The sequence below is a fragment of the Colobus angolensis genome, unplaced genomic scaffold (assembly GCF_000951035.1).
Source record: "Colobus angolensis palliatus isolate OR3802 unplaced genomic scaffold, Cang.pa_1.0 Scaffold312, whole genome shotgun sequence".
Lineage (NCBI taxonomy): Eukaryota > Metazoa > Chordata > Mammalia > Primates > Cercopithecidae > Colobus > Colobus angolensis.
In genome coordinates, this window is record NW_012116400.1 from 1,778,884 (window position 1) to 1,806,338 (window position 27,455).

At 37.8% G+C, this 27,455-nt stretch overlaps 1 protein-coding gene across 1 annotated transcript in view; it reads right to left on the reverse strand.

Moving 5' to 3' along the window:
• Positions 1-27,455, reverse strand: part of DCC (DCC netrin 1 receptor) — a 1,279,089-nt gene that overhangs the window by 423,269 nt on the left and 828,365 nt on the right. The window contains exon 8 of the mRNA XM_011950993.1: positions 3,754-3,910. Coding sequence (XP_011806383.1) covers positions 3,754-3,910 — 157 coding nt within the window. The remainder of the gene's footprint in view (positions 1-3,753; positions 3,911-27,455) is intronic.

A 27,455-nucleotide genomic window follows, 5' to 3' on the forward strand; every position in this document is an offset into this window, starting at 1 on the left:
ATTTTTTTCTGAGACAGAGTCTTGCTTTGTCACCCAGGCTGGAGTGCAGTGGCATGATCTCGGCTCACTGCCCCCTCCACCTCCCAGGTTCAAACAATTCCCCTGCCTCAGCATCCTAAGTAGCCAGGATTACAGGTGCATGCCACTACGCCCAGCTGATTTTTGTATGTTTAGTGAAAACAGGGTTTCACCATGTTAACCAGGCTGGTCTCGAACTCTTGACCTCAAATGATCCACCTGCCTCGGCCTCCCAAAGTGCTGGAATTACAGGCATGAGCCACCGTGCCTAGCCATGTTTTGTTTTTATTTCTTTATTGATTTTAATTGTTTATCATGAAAATTTAAATAATATAAAATTAGGCAGAATAATATGATGAATCGCTTTATTCCCATAACTCAGCTCAGAATATAAAATCATAGCCAGTCTTCCAGTATTATTTTATAACAAAATCTAGTATATTATTTCATGGATTCAAGATATATTTTGATGGAACTGCCAAGACGTGATGATGGATTTCTTAATAAGAATTAAGAATTAATTAAGAGCTAAGAAATATTCCAATGATTTTGGCCTGATTAATGAGAAATATGAAGATTTCAAAGGTGGGGGGAACTCTGGAATGATAAACTATTTGGTGAGGAGGCATTGGGGTTGAAGGATAACAGGTGTTTGGTTTTGTTCATAAGTCTTAGTTGCCCATGGGACATTGACGTTGATAAATCAAGTAGGAAAATGTGTATATGAATATGGATTGCAGGTAAAAAAGTTAGGACTAGAGATACAAATTTGGAATACATCTACATGTTCACAGAATATAAAGTCAAGAAGTGGATTAAGGGCTTGAGTCCTGAAGCAATTTGATACGTACAGATCAGAGAAACTGGGAGTAAAAAGTAAAAAAGAGCCTGAAAATGAGCAGCCAGAGTAGAATGAGGAGAGCATGTGCAATAGAAAACTGAGTGAAGAATGAGTCTCACCAAAGGAGAAAGGATCAAATGTGACCAAATTTGCTGATTGCTCAAGTAATATGGAGACTAGTGACTACTGGGTTAGCAACAGGAGGTTATTGGTGAACTTTGATAAGAGCAGTTGCTATTACATTCTAGGGACAAAATCATTATTGGAATATGATGTAAGATATTGGAGTGAAGTTAGACAATTCAAGGAATGTTCCTATGAAAGAGAACAGAGCATGGAGTGGTAAAGGAAAGAAAAGTGAGATTGAAGCAGAATTTGTTGCAACGGAAGATCCAACTACATGCTGATGTGCTGATAGACGTCATTCACCTTAGGGGGAAAAACTGATGATACAGAAGAGAGAAAGAATGGCTGAAGATTTGTTCTTTTATAAGAAAAAATGGGATCTTGTGCACAAGCGAAGGTTTGGCTTTAAAGAGTACAGGCAGTTGTTTTATGGAAATTTGAGGAAAGACAGATTATATGCTTAAAGACACATTTGGGTGAAAAATAATGTCACATATGAAAGCATGTAGAATTCCCTTTCTTATATTACATGAAATTAAAATCAAGGTCATCTAAGAGTGGGGGAAAGGGCGCAGTTTTGGAGATTTGAGAAGAGAGAAAAAGGCATGAAATATCATTAGTAGTGTATGTGAGAGAAGCTGTCTGATAAATGTAGTATAATAGCCAGTAGCATTAATGGGCAACATGAGATTAGTCACTATGAATTTAAAGTGAGACGATTCATCCCAGTTATACCTTTTCCTCAAGCTATATTCAGCTACAAGAGCACAAGTAAAGAGTAGGTAGAAAGTTACATTTACTTGAGTTGGTTTTTGCTAAGCAAGTAATACGAAATGAGAGTAGCAGGCAAAACGTTGATGCAAGTCAGCAAGTATTTAATTGCTGTGTTTACTGGCTATGGAATTGTAGCTATGGAATAAGCGAAGATAAACAGGAAAGATAAGGGATAGGATGAACAGATTGCAGGTCTCTGTGAAATCAAAGTTTCGTTGTATTCAGAGTTCTAAATAAAGGATAGTAAGACAAAAGTCTGGAGAGTGAGGCAAGAATATGATTGGAAACTCAGATCATGAGAGGTTGCAGTGATTGGTGTTGTCAAGGTTCATGGTATAACCATGGGAGCGAGTAGCCAAGGGGGTATATTGATGCTTAGAATTGAAAGATAAGAACAAGTTCAATAGAAGAGGAAAGGATAAAACTGTATGATAAGCAGGCCTGTAAACAATTATGAAAATAAATGTTTTACTCAAACAGAAATTTCAACAATTTCTCCTTCCCCTTCTCCTTCCCTTTCTTTTCCTCATCCTCCTTCTTCCTATTCTTTGAGCCTTAATTTCAGTTTCTTTTCCATATTGTCTCAGAGCTCACACTATTCTGAGCCCTTCCATTCTGCCTGTGTGGAGGGACTGCCCTGAATTCTTTGCCTGAATTCCCTCAGTTCTCATAGCAATGCTAATGGGTAGAATTTATCTTCCTTTTATTCCTTTTAGCAAAAAAGTATTATTCGTATTTAATACATTATTAAACACAGAAACATCACAATTTGATAAATAGGACCATTTTCAAATCTAGCTCTTGTGACTTGAGTGAAAATTTTTTAACCATTACAGATTACAGAAACCACACTTTTACATATATCCATACAGATAGATATAGATAAGGATAGACTGGGGCTAGACTTCCATTGAAAGAAGTCGGAAGTTCCATGTACATGTGTTTGTATAGTAATTTTATTGTATTTAAGAACAGTCACACTTTGGGTCAGTGGAGTGAGTGATCAAAACTGTATTTCAAAAAGATAACTACAAACAGTGAGGAAGATGGATTGGCAGGTGAGAAGCGATTCCCAGAGATCAGGTAAAGATGTTGAAAATAACAGAATAAAGGAAGCATGGCTGAGCTGTGGCCAAGGTAAAGCTGACAAGAATTCATGAGGAATGGTAGTGTTGGGAGGCAGCAGTCAGTAAAACATGGCATGAATTTTTTGCTTGGTCAACGAGGATGGAAGATACCAACATAAACTAAGAAAAGAAAGGAAAAAATATACATAAGGAGAAGACAGTGAGTATGTTTTGGACAGGTTGAATTTAAGGTGCCTCCTGGAAATCCATGTAAAAACATGAAGATGATTAGGCAAGAATCATTGCTTCCAGTTTTCACAGCTGCACACACTGAAATCCAAGGAACTTAGGGGGCATCATAAGATCACAGATAGTTGCAGAAATAACACTAAAACAAATGCCTGCTTCTTCACAGTAATGAATAATCTTAGTATAAGGCAATATAGGTATGTCTGTGTCTTCTGTGTCTTCACCATTTTTTTTTTTTTTGATAGGGCATCTTTGTTGCCCAGGCTGGAGTGCAGTGCCAAAATCTTGGCTCACTTCAACCTCCACTTCCCATGTTCAAGCAATTCTCCTGCCTCATCCTCCCGAGTAACTAGGATGACAGGTGCACACCACCACGCTCATCTACTTTTTTGTATTTTTAGAAAAGACAGGGTTTCACCATGTTGGTCAGGCTGGCCTTGAACTCCTGAACTCTGGGGATCCACCCAACTTAGCCTCCCAAAGTGCTGGGATTACAAGTGTGTCAACAACACTGCTTTGTAAAAATGCACATCTCCAATGGGAAATGAGTGAAGGACATAATAGAGATTTCACAGTCTCTCCAAAGTTCCTGCCCAAGATCTCCTCCTGCCATTACCCAATGATATTGACTTAAAGAGATGACAGATTAAGCTGAATTTTATTGGTAACATCACCTACCTGTTGTCACCTTCTCTGGAGAAAAAGACCGTGAAGGTTTGAACGTTCCCTTTCGCTTCTGCAGGTGGGCGCCAGCTGAGACGGACGAACCGGCTGGAAACCAAGACAGGGACCACATCTCTGGGAGCTGAAGGGAGGACACTGGAGCTTGGGATAGCTAAGGAGAAAGAAGAGGAGGCTATCAGAGGTGTCGGTGCCATAGGTAAGAATTCGGTAGGAAGGCATATCCAACCTATTAGCAAGCATCTCCATGTTATAGTCACCTTGATTCTAAAGGAAGGAAGAAAACCAAGGGAATGCACACATTAAATGGAATAAAAGGTATATTCATTTTTCTTGGGTTTTAAAGTGTGGCTAATGACATGTATATGATTCCACTGCTTATATGTCCAATTTCCATTACCCATGGGATCTATGAAAATAAGGGAAAAAATGTCTGCTCAGGCAAGAAAAGGGGAGAGAAATTTGGCAATGTGAATTTTTAACAAGCACTTGAGTTCTAGAAAGACCTTACTTCAGAACTGTGGATAATATGATTCAATATTGTAAAAGGATTACACTTCTCATGACATTAACTGATAATAGAAAATGTCTTTGGTAAGAGACAAATTATTTTAAGTAATTAATATTTCCCTGAATTGTTTCTGGAATGAAGCAGAGGTTGAATAAGCAAGAAAATGGATAAATGAATAAATGAATAAACTTATGCATCTATATTTGAAGTAAAAGACAGTATTACATTTCAGAAGATAAACTCAAGATATACTAAATAGATATCTAAATTTACAGTGACTATTTGTCAAAGATAAACTATTGGCATTTTGAAGAGTTCTAAGAAGAACTAACAGGGCCACAATTTCCAGGATTTTACAAGGTTGGGGGCAGTTATTACTGTAGAAAGAAAATGTGGTCATATAGTTTTAATATACAGTAAGTTCACATGATTTCAAACCTCTGCCTCCAGGTTCAAGTGATTCTCCTGCCTCAGGCTCTGCAGTAGCTGGGATTACAGGCACATGCCCCCATGCCTGGCTAATTTTTGTATTTTTAGTAAAGATGGGGTTTTGACATGTTGGCCAGGCTGTGTTGAACTCCTGACCTCAAGTGATCCACCCACCTTGGCCTCCCAAAGTACTGGGATTACAGGCATGAGCCACCATGCCTGGCCCCAAGGTGATTCTTTAAAATATTCATTTCATAGTTAAAATATGCTTCATAGTACAAAAGACACAGACCAAGTAGGTGTACATACACTGACACTGAGTTTAGTAAAGCACTAATTTGGAAGTTAAGCCAATGGAGACCTCAACATTCTATTACATAGCCATGGACTTACCTGTATTCATAAATGCTTCAGGTAACCAAAAAGTTATCACAAAACCTTATTCCTGTCAGTATCTGTCTACATGTCTACACTGTTCTGATACAATTTTTCTGCTTCAGCCTCCCAAGTAGATGGGATTACGGGCACACACCACCACACCTGGCTAATTTTTGTATTTTTGGTAGAGACAGGGTTTCACTGTGTTGGCCAGGCTGGTCTTGATCTCCTGACCTCAGATGATCCACCTGTCTTGGCCTTCCAAAGTACTGGGATTACTGGCATGAACCACATCTCTCAGCCTGTTCAGAAACAATTTGAAGTAGTTTATTCATTTATTTTTTAAGACCATAGAAAATTAAGAGCAGAAATGAAAAGTTGATGAAAGTTAACAAAAAGTAGAAGCAATTTTCATGGACTTGTTTGTAGGAACAACTCTGAATTATCCTCAGTTAAAAAACTGTCTTTTCACATATTGGGAGAATTAGTAATATGTAAGAGAGGTTTTTCTATTATATATGTGCATGTGTATTTTGTAGTGTGTGTCTGCTTGGGTGTGTGTGAATTCGTAATTCATCTTTCCTGCAATAACTCTGTTTTCTTCATGTTTGTTAAAGTTCTCAAGTCTAGGGAATGTGTGTTTCATCTTGACAGATGATCTCTAGTCACAAATCACAGGTATCCATTTGCAGATGTGAAATCTTCAAACTGGCGTTTGTAGTCCATTTCCCCTAGTCTTTATTAAAGTTAGTTTTCATTTTTGCATTCACTTTGTATAGGGACTGGCTAAGTGGTATTACCGCGATGAATTAAACTTCTGCTAGCTAGAAAAAATCATCTGGGGAGTGGAAATACCCCATTTCCTAATGGTTCCAGAAACCTTATCAATTTACAATTCTTACTAGTTATACAGAGAAAGAGAGGTTTTAAAGAATGGCAAAAACACAAAAGTATTTGAAACTATTTCTGACTCCAGATTCTTTGACTATTTCTTTGTAGATAAAATTTCGCCTTGCTCTCTGGATCAGTACAGTATTTGAAATAAATGGAAGAGTGGCAGTGAGTTAGTCAATCTTTTATAGCAGAGTGGTGAGGGAGGGGAAAAGATTGATGCCTGCGGATGGAGTATCTCTCTCAAAAATATGGGTGATATTAAGCTTCTTGACAAAAACCTTTACTTCCACACATCACAGGCAGCTCAGACTAACACACTGGAGTGAATTTATTCTCTCCCTCCCCATCAGCCTGCTTCTCCCCCTGGGTGATATTCAAGTTGTCCTCTCAGCTTCCCAGCCCAGAAACCCGAAGCCCATCCCTGATTCCTGACTCTCCTTCACTTACTGCATGCTAGGGTTCCCTGCTCCTGAAAATCTCATTAATCTACCCACGCTATTGCATCTCCACTGCCACGCTTCCATTGACACCATCGTTCTCTCTCACTGGAATTACCACAAGTGTCCCCCAGCTCCTCTGACTTCTTTAAACTCACCTTCCTCAAATATATTATCTGTGTAACATTCAGAATGAGCTTATAAAAATATAAATCATGTCACTCTACTACTTATTTTTCCTCCACACATCCTCTTCGGGGCAAGCTCCAAACTTCTTAATTAGCTTGCTGGCCTGACTCCTGCTGACCATGGGTCTTGGGTGACTTTCTCCATAAACAAGGCTTCAGAAAAGGACTTTCGTGCAAGTCCTACATTTCGGAAATGATCCCAGAAACACCAGCAGGGAGTCAGGAAGTGAGACAGGGCAGGGAGGGACCTATCGGAAGAGTGGGTTATCTATATGGTTATTCCTGTGGGAAACTGAAGGGCAATTCCATCAAGGACTCTAGGAGTCAGTATAGGACATGCCTCAGAGTTAATCATCCCTCAGGGGAGCAGATAGGGGTATTTGTCTACCTACTCCTTCTCCATCATTTGTTGAGGGTGATTCCAGGGGCTTATGACTTTCCTGAACAACGGTCTAGTGTATTCCTACAGCAAGACAGAAAATATCTTTGGGCAGAGGCTTGCAGAGGTGCAGTTAGCAACGATCAGTAGCTCTGCTCACTTAGCAAATACTCAAACAGCTCAGATCACCTGTCCTCCTTGTCTAAGTGCAGAGGACAGAGTGATGAACAGCAGACGAAGCCGTTGTTCTCATGGTGCTTATGTGGAAGCTCCTTAGCTTCTTGATGCTTCCACATTAAGAATGTTCTCCTCATGCTGAGCACCCTGCAATTCTCTAGGGCCTTCACAAAAGCAGATCCCACGCCTTAGCAAGCCCCTCGCACTCATCTGCCTAACTCCTACTTTCCCTCTTAGTTTAGTTGAGGTATTGTTTCCCGTGGAAAGACTGACTGAAAGTATTTGGAAAATATATAAAAACCAAGTGACATAATATTAAAAAGTATGTTTTTAAATCTTTAAAATAATAAATCATCTTATTGAAAAGTGGGGTTCAACTTGACAAATAATGCAAGAAATACACATTAAAGTAAAGCCTGAAAAAAAATCAATCAGAGGCCACTTTAAAGAAGGTGAATATCTCACGTCGGCCAGGGTGTGGCACTCTCACAGGCTCTCTGTTGAAGTGTGTGTGAGCACTACATGTTCAGAAGTAAATGTGGCAAAATCCTTTTAAAAAAATCCATAGCATTAGGCCAAACATTCTCATTCCTATAAATTTATTATTTAAAAAATAACAAATCCCTCCTCCATCAGTATATCAATCTGAAATTATAGATAGCACATGCACTCAAAATTTAATACCTCTATAACTTACCAGTTATTAAAAAATGGGATACTTACTAGATTTTTGAGAAAAAATATTTTTAAACATAAAATTAATAATAACTTGATGAAAGCTTTCTGGAATTTTCAAGAAGTTAGACAAATAAGTTTTATACAAACAAGAGGGAAATTTTCCAATCTTGTTCCTCGAAGAGCACCTCATTCCTACAGGATGTCAACATCACAAACTAGTTGGCATCTCCATCCACCCAGGGAGTGCCAGAGAGGAGGGCAAGGGGCAATGGCAGGCAGGCAGATGCTCCTCCCTCTCTTCTCCTTAGACTTCAGGAAGTGTCTTCTCACAGAGCTGGTCTAGACTCACATGGCACAAAGCTCAGAATAGAATTAATCACGGACTCTTTACCTCAATTTAAACAAGCGTTATATTAAAAGAGAGGAACACAGTTTTAACAAAGGAATGGCTTCTTATCTTATACAGGGGAATTAATTTTGTTCTTACTAATCCTCCATGCTTTCTCTCAACAGTAACTTGCCTTCAAATAAGGTCTCAATAAAGACCAATCAGGACTTCTTTTCTTTGCTCTTGGAGGCCTAATCTCCAGTCTGGCCCTAATCTCTCTGGCCCATTACTGTTGCCATAGCTACAGCTTCTTCATCTGTTGTCATGGAGAAGAGGAGGCGAATTTGCCACACTATAATGACAGTCTTTTTTTCTTTAAAGAACACCTTTAAAAATTTTTTAATAATAGCCAAATCCAGGAAAGAGTGATAATTTTTATAGATAATGAAAAGCCAAATATATATAGTTTTGAAGCCAAAAAATAATAACATTTTGCTTAGGCCCCTGCAATAGCCTTGGTAACAATGATACTATTGGATTAATTTTTTAAATAAAGCTTCAATTTTTCTACATACCAAAGACTTTTTCTGTCACTTTATTATACAGTGTTTATGAGCATGAATTTTTATCTGAGCTTACTGATAGTCCACAACCTTCATTCCCTATGATGTATATGAAAGATAAGAGGTATTCATAACAACAAAAATATTTAATTTACATTAAACCTCAAACAAGCCAATAGAACTGTTTCCTTGTTTCATTCCCCATGTTGCTCACTAAAATATTACAAATGTAGCTACCAAATCAACTAGCTGCTTTATTAGCTGCATCTCTTTTATTAGTCTGCATCTTAACCACTTAATAAAAATAATATGTAAATAGATATTATCAGGGAAATAACAGAAACACTTCATTTTCCTAAGAGCAAACAACTATCATTTCTCCTTTTGATTTTTTTTCTTGTTGTTCCCTTGACACCAAACTCTAGCTTTTTATTGTCTAAATGAAGAAGTGGATAAACCTAAATTATAGTTAATTTTTTATACTTCATAAAGTTATTTCACAAAATTATCAAAAAAAAAGAAGCATGGCTGTGTATAATTAAAACTTATAATGAATAATTTTTTTTCTAAAATGTTACATTATTTTCAAAATGGAACGAATCATGACTTTTTGTGGTAGTGGATTAAGAACTTTAGAAAAAGTAAGAAATGTAGATTTTATAAAATAGTTATTTGAAACCATTTTTTTTTTTTTTTTTTTTTGAGACAGAGTCTCGCTCTGTCGCCCAGGCTGGAGTGCAGCCGCTGGATCTCAGCTCACTGCAGGCTCCGCCTCCTGGGTTTACGCCATTCTCCTGCCTCAGCCTCCTCAGCAGCTGGGACTACAGGCGCCCCCACCTCCTCTGGCTAGTTTTTTGTATTTTTTAGTAGAGACAGTGTTTCACCGTGTTAGCCAGGATGGTCTCGATTTCCTGACCTCGTGATCCGCCCGTCTCGGCCTCCCAAAGTGCTGGGATTACAGGCTTGAGCCACCGCGCCCGGCCTGAAACCATTTTTTGTCTTAATATGAGACAAAAATTAATGTATTCCATAAAATTTCATTGAATAATCATTTATTTATTTGTTTTCTAATTGCCAGATAACATTGTATGCTTTTATCCTGTATAACACGATACTTTGAGGCATATATATATCGTGAAATGGTAAAATCTAGTTAATTAACATGCATTACCTCACACACATAAAATAATGTATTGAGTAGGTACATTTTAGATAAAAATGAATAATGAATATTGATGGAATATCTATCACGTTCCTACTGTTAGGCATGAAGCTAATAATAATTTATTTTTAAGCCCTGAGTTTTGACCTCAGAGAACAGGAAATTAATTTGAGGACTCAAGGTTTCCCCTGTAAACTATTGAAAAGTTAGAAACAGTCACTTACTTACAAATGAGTTCCATTCTAAAGTTTGGGTAGAAAAGTTGTGTAGACGTTAGAACACATCACCTCACTAAATGATTTCTATTCTGTTTGCAGATACCTATTTAATTTGTACATTAACCATCATAGTAATAATGCTATGAAATTGAATCATACCTTGTATGTACTCTTTAATAAAATGAATTTAAGTATCCAATTATTAATCTATTTCATGTTAATTGAAAATGTAGTGTGTGCAAGGCACTGAGTCAGAAGCTGTCCAATCCATTTCCAGATACCAGAGGGAAAACCAGCTTGGTCTTACTGCCTACCCAACTTGGCTTCACCCTCTAGGATGCATTTGCTGCCACCTCCAATATTACTCCTTTCATACCAGCTATACTTTCTCAGTTGTCGTCAGCATGGGGCCTGAAGGATCTAAGCCTGAAAGATACAGTTGAAGGTCTCTGAGAGTGTGGAACTAGGTTTCAGGAGTGTACAAAGGCTTTACTTTCAGAACAGCCTCCTTGCTACCTCTCAGTTCTCCATGCTGAACTGCTCAATTCCATGAAGACCTCATGCTTATACCTCTGCTACTTTTGTGTGCTGCAAACTGAGCTGGAATACCTTCCTCCAATTGCTTTGCTGCTCTGACGTGGGGGCCTCCTTCACTTTCAGTTAGAGTGTAACTTCACTGATGTCCAGCCTGGCTTAGGTCCCTCTACCTGGGTGTTCACAGGATCAGGACAAGATGAGCACTCTTGTCAGGGCACTTCCCTGTACTCCAACAGTCTGGTCATTTTTGTTGTTGTTGTTGTTGTTATCCTATTACAAATTGTATGCTCTGTGAAAGAGGGAACCAAGTCTAAACTGTTTATCACTTTAATCCCCCATCATTATCACAGTGTATGTTAGCCATATCATAGGTATGCATTAATTTATTGCAGGGTCCAGCTAAATGGAAGGCTTTGCAAATTCGTGAGATTATGTTAAGACTTTGGCTGGAAAATTCTTTTTCAGAACCCTGTACAGTGCTTGTTTGAGAATATGCACTGGGAGAAGACAGAGCATTACTGCAAACTAGTTATGTTCATTATTATTAATTTGCAGATAAATTACAAAGTAGAATGAAAAACCAAGCTCAGAGGAAGGTTCTAAGGAAATGCAGGTTTGGGGTGAGAACCTTTTTTTTTTTTTTTTCTTGAACCAAATGGAGAAGGGGAAATATATCACAACCTGCTCTGTCACAGCTTGTCAGCCTTGATCCCTAGAGGAAGCTCTGGTGGCAAGTTTTCTACATTGTGCCAAGCAACGGAGGTGTGTTCATAGAAGGATGCTTCCTAAGGGAAATAATGCTTTCATTAAGGAGCAAAAAGGAAGCTTGAGAATTTGGTTTGGGCTGACCTTGTATCCAGAAGGGGACCTACAGGTCTGTTATAGAAAGTGTGATTCTTATCTCAGAATCATACATCAAAGAGTATGGCCAAATAAAAGTTGTATGCTAAAAGGATTTCCTATGGCCACACAAAGACATAAACTGAGAAACAAATTCTGGGAAGTATTTTCATATCAGCAGCGATAACTATAGCTCTCAGAGTTTGAGCTCTTTTCAGACAAAAGGAGGAGAAAAATATTATCTGACAAACTGGCCAACCAATACAAGTGCAACTAAAGGTTTTATGCTCAGATCTGCACATTGTAGGTATGTAAAAGCATACATCATATGCTTTTAATAATTCCTTTATCTCCAAATTGCTTATTTAGGAAAGTGCCTTTTAAAGAGTTTATGAAGATGCAGCAAGTGCCACATGCAGCTTGGCAAGGTGGCTAGGGCATCATGTATGTAAATAAATAGATTTGACTAGCAAACTGCAATTAAATGATATGGACCTTGCTCCCTACTCCTGAACTCTGTGATTGTGTTATTTGGAAAGGTATTTAGCCTCTCTGGGCCTTAATTTCCACATTAAAAATGGTACAAAATATTTAGTGTACAGAGTTGTTAAGTGATAATGAGAAATGGATTCTAAGGGCTGCTCACCATACCTAGCATAGATATGTATTCAATAAATGGCTGTTATTATTATTTGTCTATCTTTAGATCTTGAGAGCAGAAAGCCTATTTCTGTTGGTCCAGTTTCTTGATGGCTGTCTGGAGATGTAGGAACTCTCATAGAAAGGCATTGGGAGGCCAGTCGCAGTGGCTAATGCCTGTAATCCCAGCACTTTGGGAGCCTGAGGCGGGTGGATCACGAGGTCAGGTATTCAAGACTAGCCTGGCCAAGAGGGTGAAACCCTGTCTCTACTAAAAATACAAAAACTAGCCAGGAGTGGTGGTAGGTGCCTGTAATCCCAGCTGCTCTGGAGACTGAGGCAGAGAATTGCTTGAACCTGGGAGGGGGAGGCTGCAGTGAGCCGAGATCACGCCACTGCATTCCAGCCTGGGCAACAGAGTGAGACTTTGTCTTAAAAAAAAAAAAAAAAAAAAAAAAAAAAGGCATTGGGAAGTTTTGAGCTAGTTTTGAGTCTGGTAGATCAAGTAAGTTGAGGACAAGCGTGCTTCTTCTGTAGAAGGAAAGTACGTTGTCACTTCAACATCCTTCTCTACATAACTTTTCAGGTTGCAGAGAAAAATCCATCAGTAATTTTCTTTTCAAAAATTTTTATCATCCCATATTTCTGCTCCTATAAGAGTTTATTTCATTTCAGGTCTCTTTTCTCTCTTTGTATTTTCTTACTAATCATTGCACCCTTTCCATCTGTCACTATACCAGGGCTTTTTGAGGCCACCTTTAATCATCTTTCTCATCAATGTCTCTTCCTGGCATCTTTCCCCAACTGCAGAAGAGTTATGCTTCTACCCAATTGCAGCTCGCTTTGTTTCTACCCTTTCCCTTGAGTTTATGTCATTGAATTCTCAGTCATTGTTTATCCATTCTCCATGCCCAGAGACCCTAAACGTGCCATTTCAATCATTCCCTTGTCACCAGTTTCCTCTGGGGATAAAGACTGACAGGCTGTGACAGCTCCCCTCCCACCCTTCATGTGCATCACCATCCTTCCCCTCATCCCAGCCATATGGTGCTTTGTCCCAGGCTGGCAGGCAATCCTGTCCTCTGCCGGTGAAGAACATCTGAAGAACACATGCGTTGCTGATATAGATCAGTATGTCAGGCTTTAAGAAGCGGTGCTTCCTCCCTGCAATTTCCTTTGGTGATGAGATGCTACTAAAGTAAAATAGCTGACAAGTTGTGTTGTTAAGGGAAAAAAATAATGAAATCAGTGCTACGAAGTTTAATTTTGTATGTGTGCGTTAAACAACTAAATGTTTCCAGTGAGAAACTCAAGTAAAGATACATGGAAGATAATACAACTTAAGAAGAACCAAAGGTTTAAGCTACTCTCTTTAGTAATGTAGGTCATTTAAAGAGCTCCTTTTACCATTGTAGGATACTAGGCAACTCATTAAAATGGCTCCAATCCTACTTGATGGCAACCTTCCAACTCTCCCTATAGGACTTACAATAAATTTTAAAATAATTTACTCAAGGATATGGTGTCAGGATAGCTGTGGAAATGCTCATTTCTAGGATATGCTCATTCAATCTAAAAAAAATTATCTGAGAATCAGAGTTGTAGAATGACAGGTTCACTAAATCCTATGTTTCAAATAGACAGGATAATAACAGGTGTGTGAGGTGGCACCACAGGCCAAGAATGTATTGACTGTGTATGGCGTGGAGGTTTATTAAGCATTTGTGTGCAGTACAGTTGGCTCTAACCCCTTGCTACCCATCCCTAAATTTTATAGCCACCAAAACAAATTAAAGGGGAATAAAAATGAAGCAAATAAAAGAAGGTATAAACTAAGATAAATTATTACTTATTCCAATTAAGTTTATAGAAGTAGAGTATTATGCCACTGTTATGAAGTCACTGCAAAACAAAAGGGGGCTTATTAGGTATACAAAGCATGTTTCCTTAGATTCCTTTTTGTTTTCAGGTTTGACCATCCAGGACTCTACATTTCTGAGAGAGAGAAAGAAAAAGGCCCCGACTACTTCTATTCTAGTCCTCTTTCTGAGAAAGAGGATGGTGAGCATGAGTCATCACTCACATAGCTCATTCTTTCTCTTTCTTAAAGTATTGCAGTGAAGAAAATGATAGCTAAGCTATCAACTATAGAACAGGCATATTGACCTGAATCTAGTACTTAACACTTTAAATCTATAAAGTAGGAAAATAAAAACAATAACCACCAGAGATGATTAATAAAACACATTATATAATCATAAATTGTGGCAGTGCATCAAAGTCCGTATTTCCCCGGTCATTCTAAATAGAAAAATATTAATTCCTCCAGAAAAGATGGGTCTTTTAAAAAGTCTTGTTTAATTTAAAAAAATCATTAAATGTATTATTTACCTAAAGATCCATATTGATTTGAGTTATGGTTGATCAATATATCTATTAGTTCAAACTATAACACAGCACATGTGGAATACTAAAATATAGGATACAGATGTTCATCTGCTGTAACAAATGTATCTATTTTAAGTTTCATTCCTTGTTGCTATTGTAGCTGAGGCAAAGCATACGCTTGGCAGGTATTCTCATGTTCACTAATCTTCATCAAGATATAAGTGGTATATATGATCAGTGACCTTTTTTTCCTTGAATAAAGTAAAAAGAACTATAGAATTGGCTTTGTAGACAAGGCTTGCTATGAGTTGAGTGTTTCTGTCCCTCTGCCCTTCAGGTTGAAATTTAACCTCCAATGCAACAGTACTGGGAGGTGTGGCCTTTCAGAGGTGATTGAGTCATCAGGGCTCTGCTCTCATAAATAGGATTCATTGCTCTTGTAAAAGGGCTTGACAGAGAGTTTGCCCTGTTTTTGCCCCTTCCATTCCTTCTGTCATGTAAGGACACCAAATTCCTGCCCCATGGAGGACATAGCCACAAGGTACCATCCCAGAAGCGGACAGCAGTCCTCACCAGACAACCACACCTACTGATGCTTTCACCTTGTGCTCCCAGCCTCCAGAACTGTAAGAAATAAATTTCTGTTTTTCATAAATCACCAAGTCTATGGTGTTTTATTTTATTTTTGTATTTTGAAGACAGAATCTTGTTCTGTTACCCAGGCTAGAGTGCAGTGGCATGATCTTGACTCACTATAACCTCTGCCTCCCGGGTTCAAGACTCAGTCCCCCAAGGAGCTGGGATTACAGGTGTGTGCCACCAAGTCCAGTTAATTTTTATATTTTTAGTAGAGATGAGGTTTCATCATGTTGACCAGGCTGATCAAACTCCTGGTCTCAAATGGCTCACCCATCTCAGTCTCCGAAAGTGCCAGGATTACAGCTGTGAGCCACTGTGCCTGGCCCAGTCTGTGGTATTTTGTTATAGCAGTACAAAAGACTATATTCTCTTCCAGTTAGCAGCTGGTTAAATACCTTCTAGGTGCAGGTACGTCAGTCCCTAAATTCACTACTAAGGCTCTATCATTCTATGAAGCAGCAATAGCTTCCATCTCTCTATTTTCCTCCTTATTTTTCTATTTATTTCTTTCTCTCTTCTCTCTTTCTTTCTCCCCTTGTTTTTTCTTTGAAAACAATTCATCCAAATTTGGGACAGAATTTGGAACTCAATGACAGATTCACTAACTAGTTCAGAAAGTAACAGCTGCATCTTAGTCCACCTGGGCTGCTATAAATATCCTAGACTGGATAATTTATCAACAGCAGAAATATATTTCTCACAATTCTGGAGGTGAAGAAGTCCAAGATTAAGGCACCATCAGAGTCGGTGTCTGGTAAGGGCTTCATAGATGATACCTGTTGCTGCTTCCTCACAAGGTAGAAGAGGCAAGACAGCTCCCTTCAGCCCCTTTTAGGACATGAATCCCACTCATAAAAGCAGAGCCCTCACAGCTGAATCACCTCCCAAGAGGCCCCACCACTTAATGCCAACACAATGGGGATTAAGTTTCAACATGAATTTTAGAGGGACACAAACATTCAGACCATATAGCCACTGGTTCTAAAGATAGCATAATACAGAAAAAGATGAGAATTAGGAGATAAAAGCAATAAAACTTGATGATATGACATTATTATATCTCCTATTCCTAAATTTGTTCCAAACTTAAAACATTATAAAAACATCCCTCTTCTCCCACATGACCATCAAGACACAAACACAGTGGATAATGCCCACAACGTACCTTGAGTTCATTCACATACAGTCTCAAAATATAAAGGAAAACAAATGGCACTAGTCCCTGACTTGACTATTTCACCACCTTCCTATATATTGGAAATTCAGAGGTGAATAGATATTGGCTATTTGATATGGTTTGACTGTGTCCCCACCCAAATCTCATCTTGAATTGTAGCTCTCACAATTCCCATGTGTCCTGGGAGAGACCTGGTGGGAGGTAATTGAATCATAGGGGCGGGTCTTTCCCATGCTGTTCTTGTGCTGGTGAATATGTCTCACGAGATCTGATGGTTTTATAAGGGGAAGTTCCTTTGCACAAGCTCTCTCTTGCCTGCCGCCATGTAAGATGTCCCATGCTCTTCCATCATGATTGCCAGGCCTCCCCAGCCAGGTGGAACTATGAGTCAGTTAAACCTTTCTCCTTTATAAATTACCCAGTCTCAGGTATGCCTTTATTAGCAGCATGAGAACAGACTAATCCACTATTGAAATTAGTGGTGAATAGTGCCGCATTCACAATACCAATATTTCTTTTCGTGGGTTCTGGTTTTTACATATTCTTACAACTGCCTTCCCATTTCAATAGTGGATTAGTCTGTTCTCATGCTGCTAATAAAGGCATACCTGAGACTGGGTAATTTATAAAGGAGAAAGGTTTAACTGACTCATAGTTCCACCTGGCTGGGGAGGCCTGGCAGTCATGATGGAAGAGCATGGGACATCTTACATGGCGGCAGGCAAGAGAGAGCTTGTGCAAAGGAACTTCCCCTTATAAAACCATCAGATCTCAAATGTCCATCTGTGACAGACTGGATTAAGAAAATGTGGCACATATACACCATGGAATACTATGCAGCCATAAAAAATGATGAGTTTGTGTCCTTTGTAGGGACATGGATGCAGCTGGAAACCATCATTCTTAGCAAACTATCACAAGAACAGAAAACCAAACACCGCATGTTCTCACTCCTAGGTGGGAATTGAACAATGAGATCACTTGGACTCGGGAAGGGGAACATCACACACCGGGGCCTATCATGGGGAAGGGGGAGGGGGGAGGGATTGCATTGGGAGTTATACCTGATATAAATGATGAATTGATGGGTGCTGACGACTTGATGGGTGCAGCACACCAACATGGCACAAGTATACATATGTAACAAACCTGTACGTTATGCACATGTACCCTAGAACTTAAAGTATAATAAAAAAAGTTAAAAAAAAAGAAATATTGATAAATATGACTGTATTGAAACAAAAACTTCTACATGAGGAAACATAACAGGGAGATGGAGATAAGAATGACAATCTGAGACATTTTCTATATTACTAAGAGCATTAACATTCCTAATATGCAGGGCTGTTTCATATCAAACTATTCAAAGAAAAGAAGATGGTAAGTAAGCTACAGTTAGAAAAGATGATAATAGAAAGGGTCAGTATCTGTACCTTTCATTTCAATATCTTTGAATATTCTATTGTAATTTCATCCTCCAGATAACTATTAATTCCACCAAAGAGAATTATTTCACTATAATAAATGTCAACATAAGAAATACAAAACACTGTGGCCTTCACCTTCAAAGTGTGAAAATTTGTTAAGCTTCAAATGGGATGGAAACAATCATTCTCACACCTTTGGCTACTTAAAGCAAAAAGTAAATTATATAATATATTCATAAGTAAATATTTTGATGGAATAAAAAAATTACCTGTGTAAAGTTCACAACTTGGTGCCACGCTTCCTGAAACATTTTTAAATTACTGTAACATGTAGTTTGCGATTCTGCAGCTACTATGCAATAAGCACGAAGCTGTTACAGAAAAAGGAGCCTGGGAAGATATCAAAACTAAATGCAAGGAGGTTCCCTGGATTGTATTCTGTGACAGAAAAATGATATTAATGGAAAACCTAATGAAATCCAAATAAAGACTGGAGTGTGTAGTTCACAGTAATATAGTAATGTCGATTTCTTAGTTTTGACAAATACACACAGTCATGTAAGACATTAACAGTGGAAAACTAGGTAAAGGGTATATAGGAGCTCTGCTATATTTTTACAATTTTCATGTAAAATTATTCTATCATATATAAACATGTTCATTTTAAAGAAGGGTAGGGACTGTTGCTTAAATTATAGTTAGAGATCAATCCTAATGTGGTTAACACTAGTGTTTGTCCAAAAAACAGAGTAGACTCCATGAAGACATATAATAAAAGGATGTTTATGTATTAGGAGTGCATCATTTGTTTCTGAGTAAAGAACTTATTAAGAAAAAGGAACAAGGACAGTGTTAAGTTTTAGGATTCTTACTGTGTTTGTAGCTAACATCTATCAGCCAATGTGAAAAGATTCATTCTAAAGAGTGGAAAAGAATGTGCACCACCCGACTTCCAAACACAGGTCTGAGAGACAAAGCGTTCAGACTGCAGCCATCAATCTGAGAAGTGTCATCCACCAGAGCATTTATGATTCATGCTGATGCTTTTGCATCACCTGGCACCAGTCAGGCTGTGCGTCTACTTTGTTTTTCATCCTAGGGAGTAATGCACCGAATTTCAACTACATTCCTGTGTCATTCCATTTTTCAACTTAGGTAGCAGCTAATAGCTAATAAAATTAAAGGCGGCAGGGTGAGAATACAGTTGCGCTCCAGTGGGCATAGCAAATTCCCAGAGGGCATGGACTTAGCAAATCACAAGGCTTGCACTTAGGCAGAGGCTAGTGAAAGGAGTTCAACGTGTTGGACATGGTTTGTTTCAGAGCATGTGGATGTACCACAGGTAGCTTGGTGTTCAATGTGCTTCCCTGAGAAAGACTGGTCACATTATCAAGGATGACAAGAAAATGGAAAGTAATCATAACCAGGACAACACGATTCAGAATTACAGGTGGGAAGCTTCCCTTTTTGTAAATACACAACCATGGAGAGGAGAGAGGCAAGAAGTGAGTAGTAGAACAATATACCACAAGAAAGCTACAAAACGAAACATAAAATCTACTGAAGAGCGTATACCAATGACTCCAATGAGTGTGTCATTGAAAGAATCCGCAAAATCCAGTCAGTTGAAATAGTGTTTCCAAAATCTAACACATCATATTCCACTCCTCATGCTAGTCCAGGGTGAAATGATCACAGATCACTAAAACCTAGGATAGCGTGTCCTTTATGGCAATTTAGGATTCTGGCTAATCTGGGAAACCCTTTTCACTAGGAGTTTCCACTTTTTTGCCTTCTTGGGCTTTTTCCCATCTTTCATTATTAACGATTATGATAAATAATTTTAAATTTCACTTTACATATATTCTGGTCCACCCTTTGTTTCATACGTATTGGCTCAGAAACATAGCCCAATTTATTCTGGAGAATACCCACTCATACACAGAGATTCTCTTACTTTCCCCTTCCCTATATTCAGGTCATTTCACTATTTTTTAGCCCTTTAACAAACAGGAAACAGAGGTCGCTAGGGACTTTCATCATCATTTGTCTCAATAATAACCATGAAGAAAGCTCTAGTTATAAACTCAATAATCAATAAGTATGGTAGATTTTTCTCTGACTTTTTTTTAACTGGGATTCATGCTTTATAAACATTTGGCTGACCCTGGCATCAACTGCAACATTTAGGGATGTGTTTTGAAATTCTCATAACTTATCTTAATGACTTATTAAGGAAGTTCTTGTGCCATTAAATGTCTCACTGAGTTTATTATCTATATTTATAACTCATCCTAAAACAAACTCTTCTAAAGTTCCAGTAGATTCTTGGGGTGAAGGATACTACAATTTGTTGAATAAAGCAATAGCCACCTATCATGTCCTTTTTGGTTTTATATATTTTGATGAAATTCCCTTTGTCAGGCTTGCCTTTCCAATCTTTAATGAATCACCCGCACCTCCTATATTACCACACACTGACATTTTCCTTCTCCTTTTCCCTCAGCATATATTAGTCTTTATACAAAAATCAATTTTTCTCTCCTGCTTACTAGTTTCCCTTCCTGAATGTGTCCCTACCTCTGCATGTTTCGCTGTGTGAGAGAAATTGAATGACCTACAGTGAAAAAATATAAACATGACAATATTTTGTTTAAATGATAAGGATATGAAAACAAACTACCAAATCCTTTCTACTAACCCCAGTGTGTAATCTCTGTGCATACTCTAGTATATTTGGGGGCATATTTAAGACGAAGACACCTGCAATATTCTCCCAACTCCATTCTTTACCCTGCTCCCAATTTTCTCTCATAAAAATGCCACCCATACGGAAACATCATCCTAAAATATGGCAAGATAATTTCTGTGAAAGAATTCATTTTCACCTCTACCAAATTAATCTGAGTTGAGACTGAGCCATGCAGATAAAAGCTTGTTTAATTTGGGTTTTAACATATGTTTTTCTAATATATATTTTAAAACTGAGCAAATCTGTTTCACCCAGACTGAAATAATTTTATTTATAGAAAGCCTCTTTGAAGGATATGAAAAGAATAAAAAATCATAAAATGTTTTGTTCATCTGAATTATGGTTTGTCTTCTTAAACTAAAAGCTCCTTTAAAACAAGGTACATATCTATCTCATACCTCTGTCCATTTATCTATCTATTCATCTGATCATTTATTCATGCAAAATATTTTTGTTGAATATTTTTCATGTATCAGGCACTGTTCCAGGGAATGGGGATTCAGTAAGCAAGATAAATACCATCTGCCTTTTTGGAGCTCACATTCTTTATTTGCATCCTCCTTGGTGACTGATTCAATATGGTAAACAGAGTATAAGCAATAGTGATCATGGTGGGAGGAAATAGGCCTGATGTGATGTTTCTGACCTACAGGATAAAGACAAGTTACACAGGAGAAGGAGAGATGGCAAAGAACAGTGGTTCAGTGTAGATTCCAGAGCCAAACTGCCTCTGCTACATACTAGGTATGTGTCCTCATACAAATTGCCTCACCTCTCAGTGCCTCGGTTGCCTTACCTATAAAATGTGGATGACAATAGCAGGAGCTAACTCCTAAGCTTCAGATTCAACTGAGTTAAAATGTATAAAGCACATACAGAATGCCTGATTCATAGCAGGTGCACAATAAGCTTTTGTTAAATATAAAAGATGTCCAAGACAAAACAAACAACAACAACAAAGAAAAAACCCAACGAGACAAACAACTAGAAATTAGATCACGAGATGGTAACTACTAATTCCACTTTTAATAGTGCATGACATTGGACAAACACTTTATCCTTCCTTTGCCCCTATTTCCTAATTTTAAAGACAAATACCACAATATAAATTACCATTTCCTCTTTCAATAAGGTAGGAATGAGATCCAGTGTTTTTCTGATCCCAGAAGAAAGCTGCATAATTATAAATAGCACATTCGGCTGCTTTTTGCGCCATAAATTGCTGGCCCCAGGGGAGTGGCTTAGTCTGGAAAAAGTCACAAACATTGGCCAGTAATGGTTTATTTTGATGAGGAATTATATTGTCACTGTGTTTTGAGTGATCTCTATGTATCTGTAATTGTACAAAGCAGCCTATGAACATTAAGTAGATATTGCTGAAATTTTGCATTATGAGAGGTTTCGGGTAATGCAGAAGTACACCAAAGGTCACAAATACAAGGGCAGAAAAGGTCTGCAAACTTGAGCTCTTGGATGCAATAATAGTGTATATAGTATGTACAAACACAGAGAATATTACAAACAATTTATATTAACACCATCTGTAGCTGCCTTTCTGGTATTAGAAAGTGAATATTATGTGCTAAGTATTGTATAATTGTCATGAGAAAAATGCATCAATTAAAAAAGTATTTTTCAGGCTGAAATTATTGATGCATTTACAGTATTTGGTAGCTTATCAGAGTAGCAGCTTTATTCTGCTGTAAACCCAAGGGTATACTGTTAGTGTCTGTCATATTGTTTGAAATATTCACCAATTCAATGACAAAACTGTAAATTCTCCTCAGTCTACAAGGTGGAGAGCCATGAGTTATTTTGAAAAATCAAAACATGTATTTTGTACATGATAAAATTAAGAAAGCTACCACTGTATGAATCACAGATGCTAATTTGCTGGCATAAATGTAGAATGATATATTGTACAATCCTGGCAATTATGTCAGAAATCATTCTAGAGAAATTCATTAACACCTTTTCTTCAGAAAAATAGAAGTAAGCTGACATCTGTAACTAATATTATGATCTATGTTATTTTATATTATGTTTTTGACTTTATGAATAGCAGGCAACCATAAGATAATTTGAATAGCTAATTATTAAAATACTCAGGTTTTTTAATGCAGTCACTGTTCAAAAATGTGGATTCATTTTGCAAATTATAGGTCTTATTTTACTGACGAGGAAGATGGAAACTGACAGCGTTAGAGAGGCACATTAACTCCTTCACGGCCTGGTACGCCATGTAGAGACATGCCTGACTACACAATAGGTAGGGTCCTGAGAGTTTTTATAAAAACTAAACCAGTATAAATTAGATCAGATTTTAAAAGTACTACTCCCTGGGCACAGTGTCTCATGCTTGTAATTCCAGCGCTTTGGGAGGCTGAGGTGGACTGATCACTTGAGTCCAGGAGTTTAAGACCACCCTGGGCAACATGGCAAAAATCCTGTCTTTACAAAAAATAAATTTAAAAAACAGTTAGCCAGGCAAGGTGGCATGCACCAGTAGTCCAAGCTACTCAGCTACTCGGGAGGCTGAGGTGGGAAGATTGCTTGAGTCCAGGAGGTGGAAACTGCAGTGAGCCATGATCATGCCACTGCACTCCATCCTAGGTGACAGAGTGAGACCTTGTCTCAGAAAAAAATATGGTAATAATATTCTTGCTATTTAAAATTGAATGACATTCTGCTAAAATTAAGTATATGTGTACAAATTTATTTAAACATTTCTTTATTAAATATATTATTAGACAATTACTTGTTTCAAGAATCCTGTGTAAAACAACTAAGGTAGATATGCACTAAAGTGGCCTGAGCCATCTAAGGTGACTGTACTTCCACCGAGTACAGTTGGATTTCTAGTCAATACAATATAGCAAAATTTATAAGACAGTTACTCTCTTGGTTAGGTTACATTATATGGCAAAGGTGGTTATATTCATGGTTAAGTAACATTTTACAAAGTTACGTCTTAGCAGACTGAAAGAAGAGCTTCTGCTGATCCTGAAGAAGAGAGCTTTCATGTTGTGAACTTCCTATGGAGGAGCCTACATGGCCAGGAACTCTGAGTGGCCTCAAAGGTCTGAGGATAGTCATCACGTATCAGTCAGCAAGGGCATGGGGAACTCAGACCTATGGCCACATGCAGAAGAATTCTGCTAATAATCTGAGAGGTTGGAAGTGGATCATTCCCCAGTCAAGTCTCTGATGAGAACTCAACATTGGCCAACACCTGGACTGGAGCCTGCGGAGACCTCAAATTCAGCAAAACTGTGCTTGGACTCCTGACACACGGAAACTGTGAAATAATAAATGTGTGTTATGTTAAGTTGCTAAGTTTGTGGTAATTTGTTATATACTAATTGAAAATGAATACATCAGTCTATCATGTAGGCCAATATGAGAAATTTTCAAAAGTTAGTTTTTGCTCTCCTCTTCCTAGGTAAGTAGAAATTATCAAGCCCACTAGAAAAAATCTCAAGTGTCTTCTGAATGGCCAATATATATCACGGATATGATAACTTCTATTCCTTCTAAGAGTATATTCTGAGAAATATGAAATTTCTGCCTTATGTAGAAATGATTTAATATTATTAGAAACATAAAAAATTTGTGGCAGCTCTCCAAATAATGTTAAAATGTAGAGGCATAGATTTTCTCATTTTTAAAACAACTTTATTGAGACATGATTTCTGTTCAATAAACTCTGCCCATATACAATTTGATGAATTCTGACAGGTACATCAACCAAAAAAATCATCACCACAAGCAAGAGACACAAGATACCTTATCAACCCTAAAGCTTCCTCATAACCCTTTGTGGTCCATCCCTCCTGCCACCTCCAGTTTCTAGCAACCTGTGATCTGCTTTCTGTTCCTATAGATTCAGTTGTCATCTTCTAGAATTTTATATAAGTAGACTCATACAAACATATTTGTGGTGGATCTGGCTTCTTTCCCTCCACATAATGTAGATAGGCTAATTTTTTCATTGTCTTGTGAAACTAAAAATGTAATATACTTAAAGCCCAAAACTTTAGAAATCTCCCTTTTGGTATAATAACCAGAATTGTTAGCATGGCCATGACATGTGCTGTTCTTTCTCTGTTCACAACACACAAACATACTTGTACATATATTATAGGGAGTATATTCCCTATGGGCATATAATACTCATTATATCTAGTGCATATATATACATATATATACACATATATATATATAATCACATGCCCATAAAGAATATACCTATAAAATACATACATACATAAACACACACATCCATTTTTTTTTTTTTACAACTGCAGATATTTACATTTCTGTTCAGCTCAAATAATTGATTATGTTTGTAGGGAAAAATCAGTTGAAAATACGGTTATAATGACCACTTACATGTATGCAGTGAATGGCTCTCAGTAATTAACTGACATCATATACTAGAAAATCAATAAGGAAAAATACCCATGCATAGCTTTTCTATTTCATCAACAGAAGTTGCTTGCTATGACTCTGTCTTAGCATGGGGACAGCCTAAGCTGCAAAGCTTGGGTGGCACCTGTCATAATCAATTAGTCAAGTAGAAAAATAGTGCAAGACATGGCTTGTAGATGGAGGGTGATTCAATGACTCTCAGATATTCCCTTAGGAAATGAAATTCTGTTATTCCATTCAGCCATCACTGAATTGCTGAACACTCTTTCTTCCCCCAGTCATGCAAAGTAAAATAACATAAGTAAATGCAAGAGATTTGAGAACATTTGTGGGTTGGAGGGAAAGACAAAGAAACCATAAAACCTTATCCAGTTGAAAGCAGCTGTCAGCCCTAGGTAGAAATATTCATAACTGTACCCACATTGGAAGAAGACTGGATGAAGAATTGCCAGCAACACTTGCAGAAAATAATTCCCACAATCCTAGACAATTATATTCAGATGTGGCATAAAGAATGTAAAAATCAAAATATCAAATTTTATTGTCTTTCCTGCATAAAGTATACATGTTTTTTGCTGGCATTCTTTCTCTTATTATCCTTAATCCACAAATCTTAATGGAAAATTTATTTGTGTGATGAATCCTGACTTCCCGTGCTCTTATTTCATCCTAACCCCACCTCCATCTCATGAGCTTAAGCCTGCCAAGTTATACCATCTCTGGGAGGAGGCTTTTTTCTTACCTGGCCCCTCCCATCATTCTCCCCTGAAATTCCACCCTAGAAACCAAGAGAGTGGCATAGTTTTTCTGTCAGTCTGTTCCAATAAGCTGAGAAGCAAGGGTGCAGGGAGGATGTCTGGCAAATAGTGAGACTTGGAAAATCCATTACAAATATAATGGATTTCAACACACCAAAACAAATGAATAAGAGTTTCTAGCAATTATGGGTTCCTATTGGTGTTCATATCATAGATGATGCCTAACCACAGGACAAATGACAACCTAATACTAACGTCCCAGAGGGACTCTGAAGAGTGACAACAGTTACAATATTGGTATGAAGGAGCCAGAATCAGCTGCTAGGGATTGAGGGAGTAAAATTTCTAGTTTGTCTTCTGTCATTTGCAAACGCCAACTGCATTTGATGGTGAAGACTCTCACTCTTGATTCTATAAGCCCCACCTCTAGCCACAGGTTCAAAGTGTCTGTCTTTTGAAACCTCTAGGTACAAGTGAATGGACAAAATAAGTCACTATAAGGAAATAACTTTCTGACCATTGTTAAAAAAAAAAAAATTTCTTTTAACTACAGTCTTCCCACCACAGAGTCAAATTCTGAGCTAAGAGATAAACCATTTCCCTGGGCCTTTGGGTTTTGACCTACCAACTGGCTAGGTAAAAGCTATATTTGTACATAAAAAATGTGTCCCTCAAGGCAGTTCTGTGAATCTCTGTATCTCCAATATCCTGAAAACAAATCTCCTTCATATTTAAGAACAGTGTAAGGCTCTGGTGATGCAGCATTCTTGAGAGGCGTGTATGTTATTTATATATGCTTATATATAATCCAGATTGAGAGTGCAATTCAGAAGCAGGCAGGGTCCAAGACCTTCTCCATATTCAGCATATAATTGCTACTTTATTATTATTCAGCCTTGTTACGCATAGATTACATAAAACTATAATTAAAGTAGAAAAGCCACTGTTAAATTACTGTAATTAAGTGCATGTCCTGCTTTACCAGGATTGACTCTCCATAAAGATATTTAATATACCTTTGCCTTGTCAACACATATGCTGATGTTCTAATAAACCTGCAGTACAGCAAAATATTCTCTGTAAATACATATGTAAAATGCAGACACTCTAAAGAGAGACACAGCCTCAACTTGTCCTTTTTGCAGTCATGAGTATGACTGACCGAAAATAAATAATTCTACACAGTTCACATATCCCACCCCATCTGACTCCATTAACCTAGCTGGTACTCCTTAAAAATAGTCTCTTGCTCTCCAATAATATTCATGGTCTCTCCTCTCAACAATTTTTCCATCCTAACTCACATGCATTCTTAATTCCAACATCTAAACTCTGAATTTTATTCTTTGTACGATCTGGCCCAGTTCTTCATAGATGGCATTATTGTTGTATCTCCTGGCTGTAACTAACCCTTGACTTTTATCTGGACTTCTCTTGAGTGGTTTCCTATTTGAAGATGTTGGGAACTCGTAAACAAGCCTTCCAGCACAGTGGCTCTCAAGCCAATGAGTCTTTCTGTTCACTGTGTTCAGTGAAAAGGAAGAGAATGGAGTTGTAGCTAATGTACCAATAATTGTTTTCTCTTTTATCTCTTCTGCAATCTTTATGAAATATGAGTGGCCCATGAAAGTGGTGGATGATATTATTGAGAGCTCCCTTGATGAATAGGTTAAGGAATCAAAATCATAACAGGGAGAGGGAAAAATAACCCCAGGAAAGGAACAAAACACACATGTGAATCTAGGAAAGTATCTCAGTGCAAAGAGGTA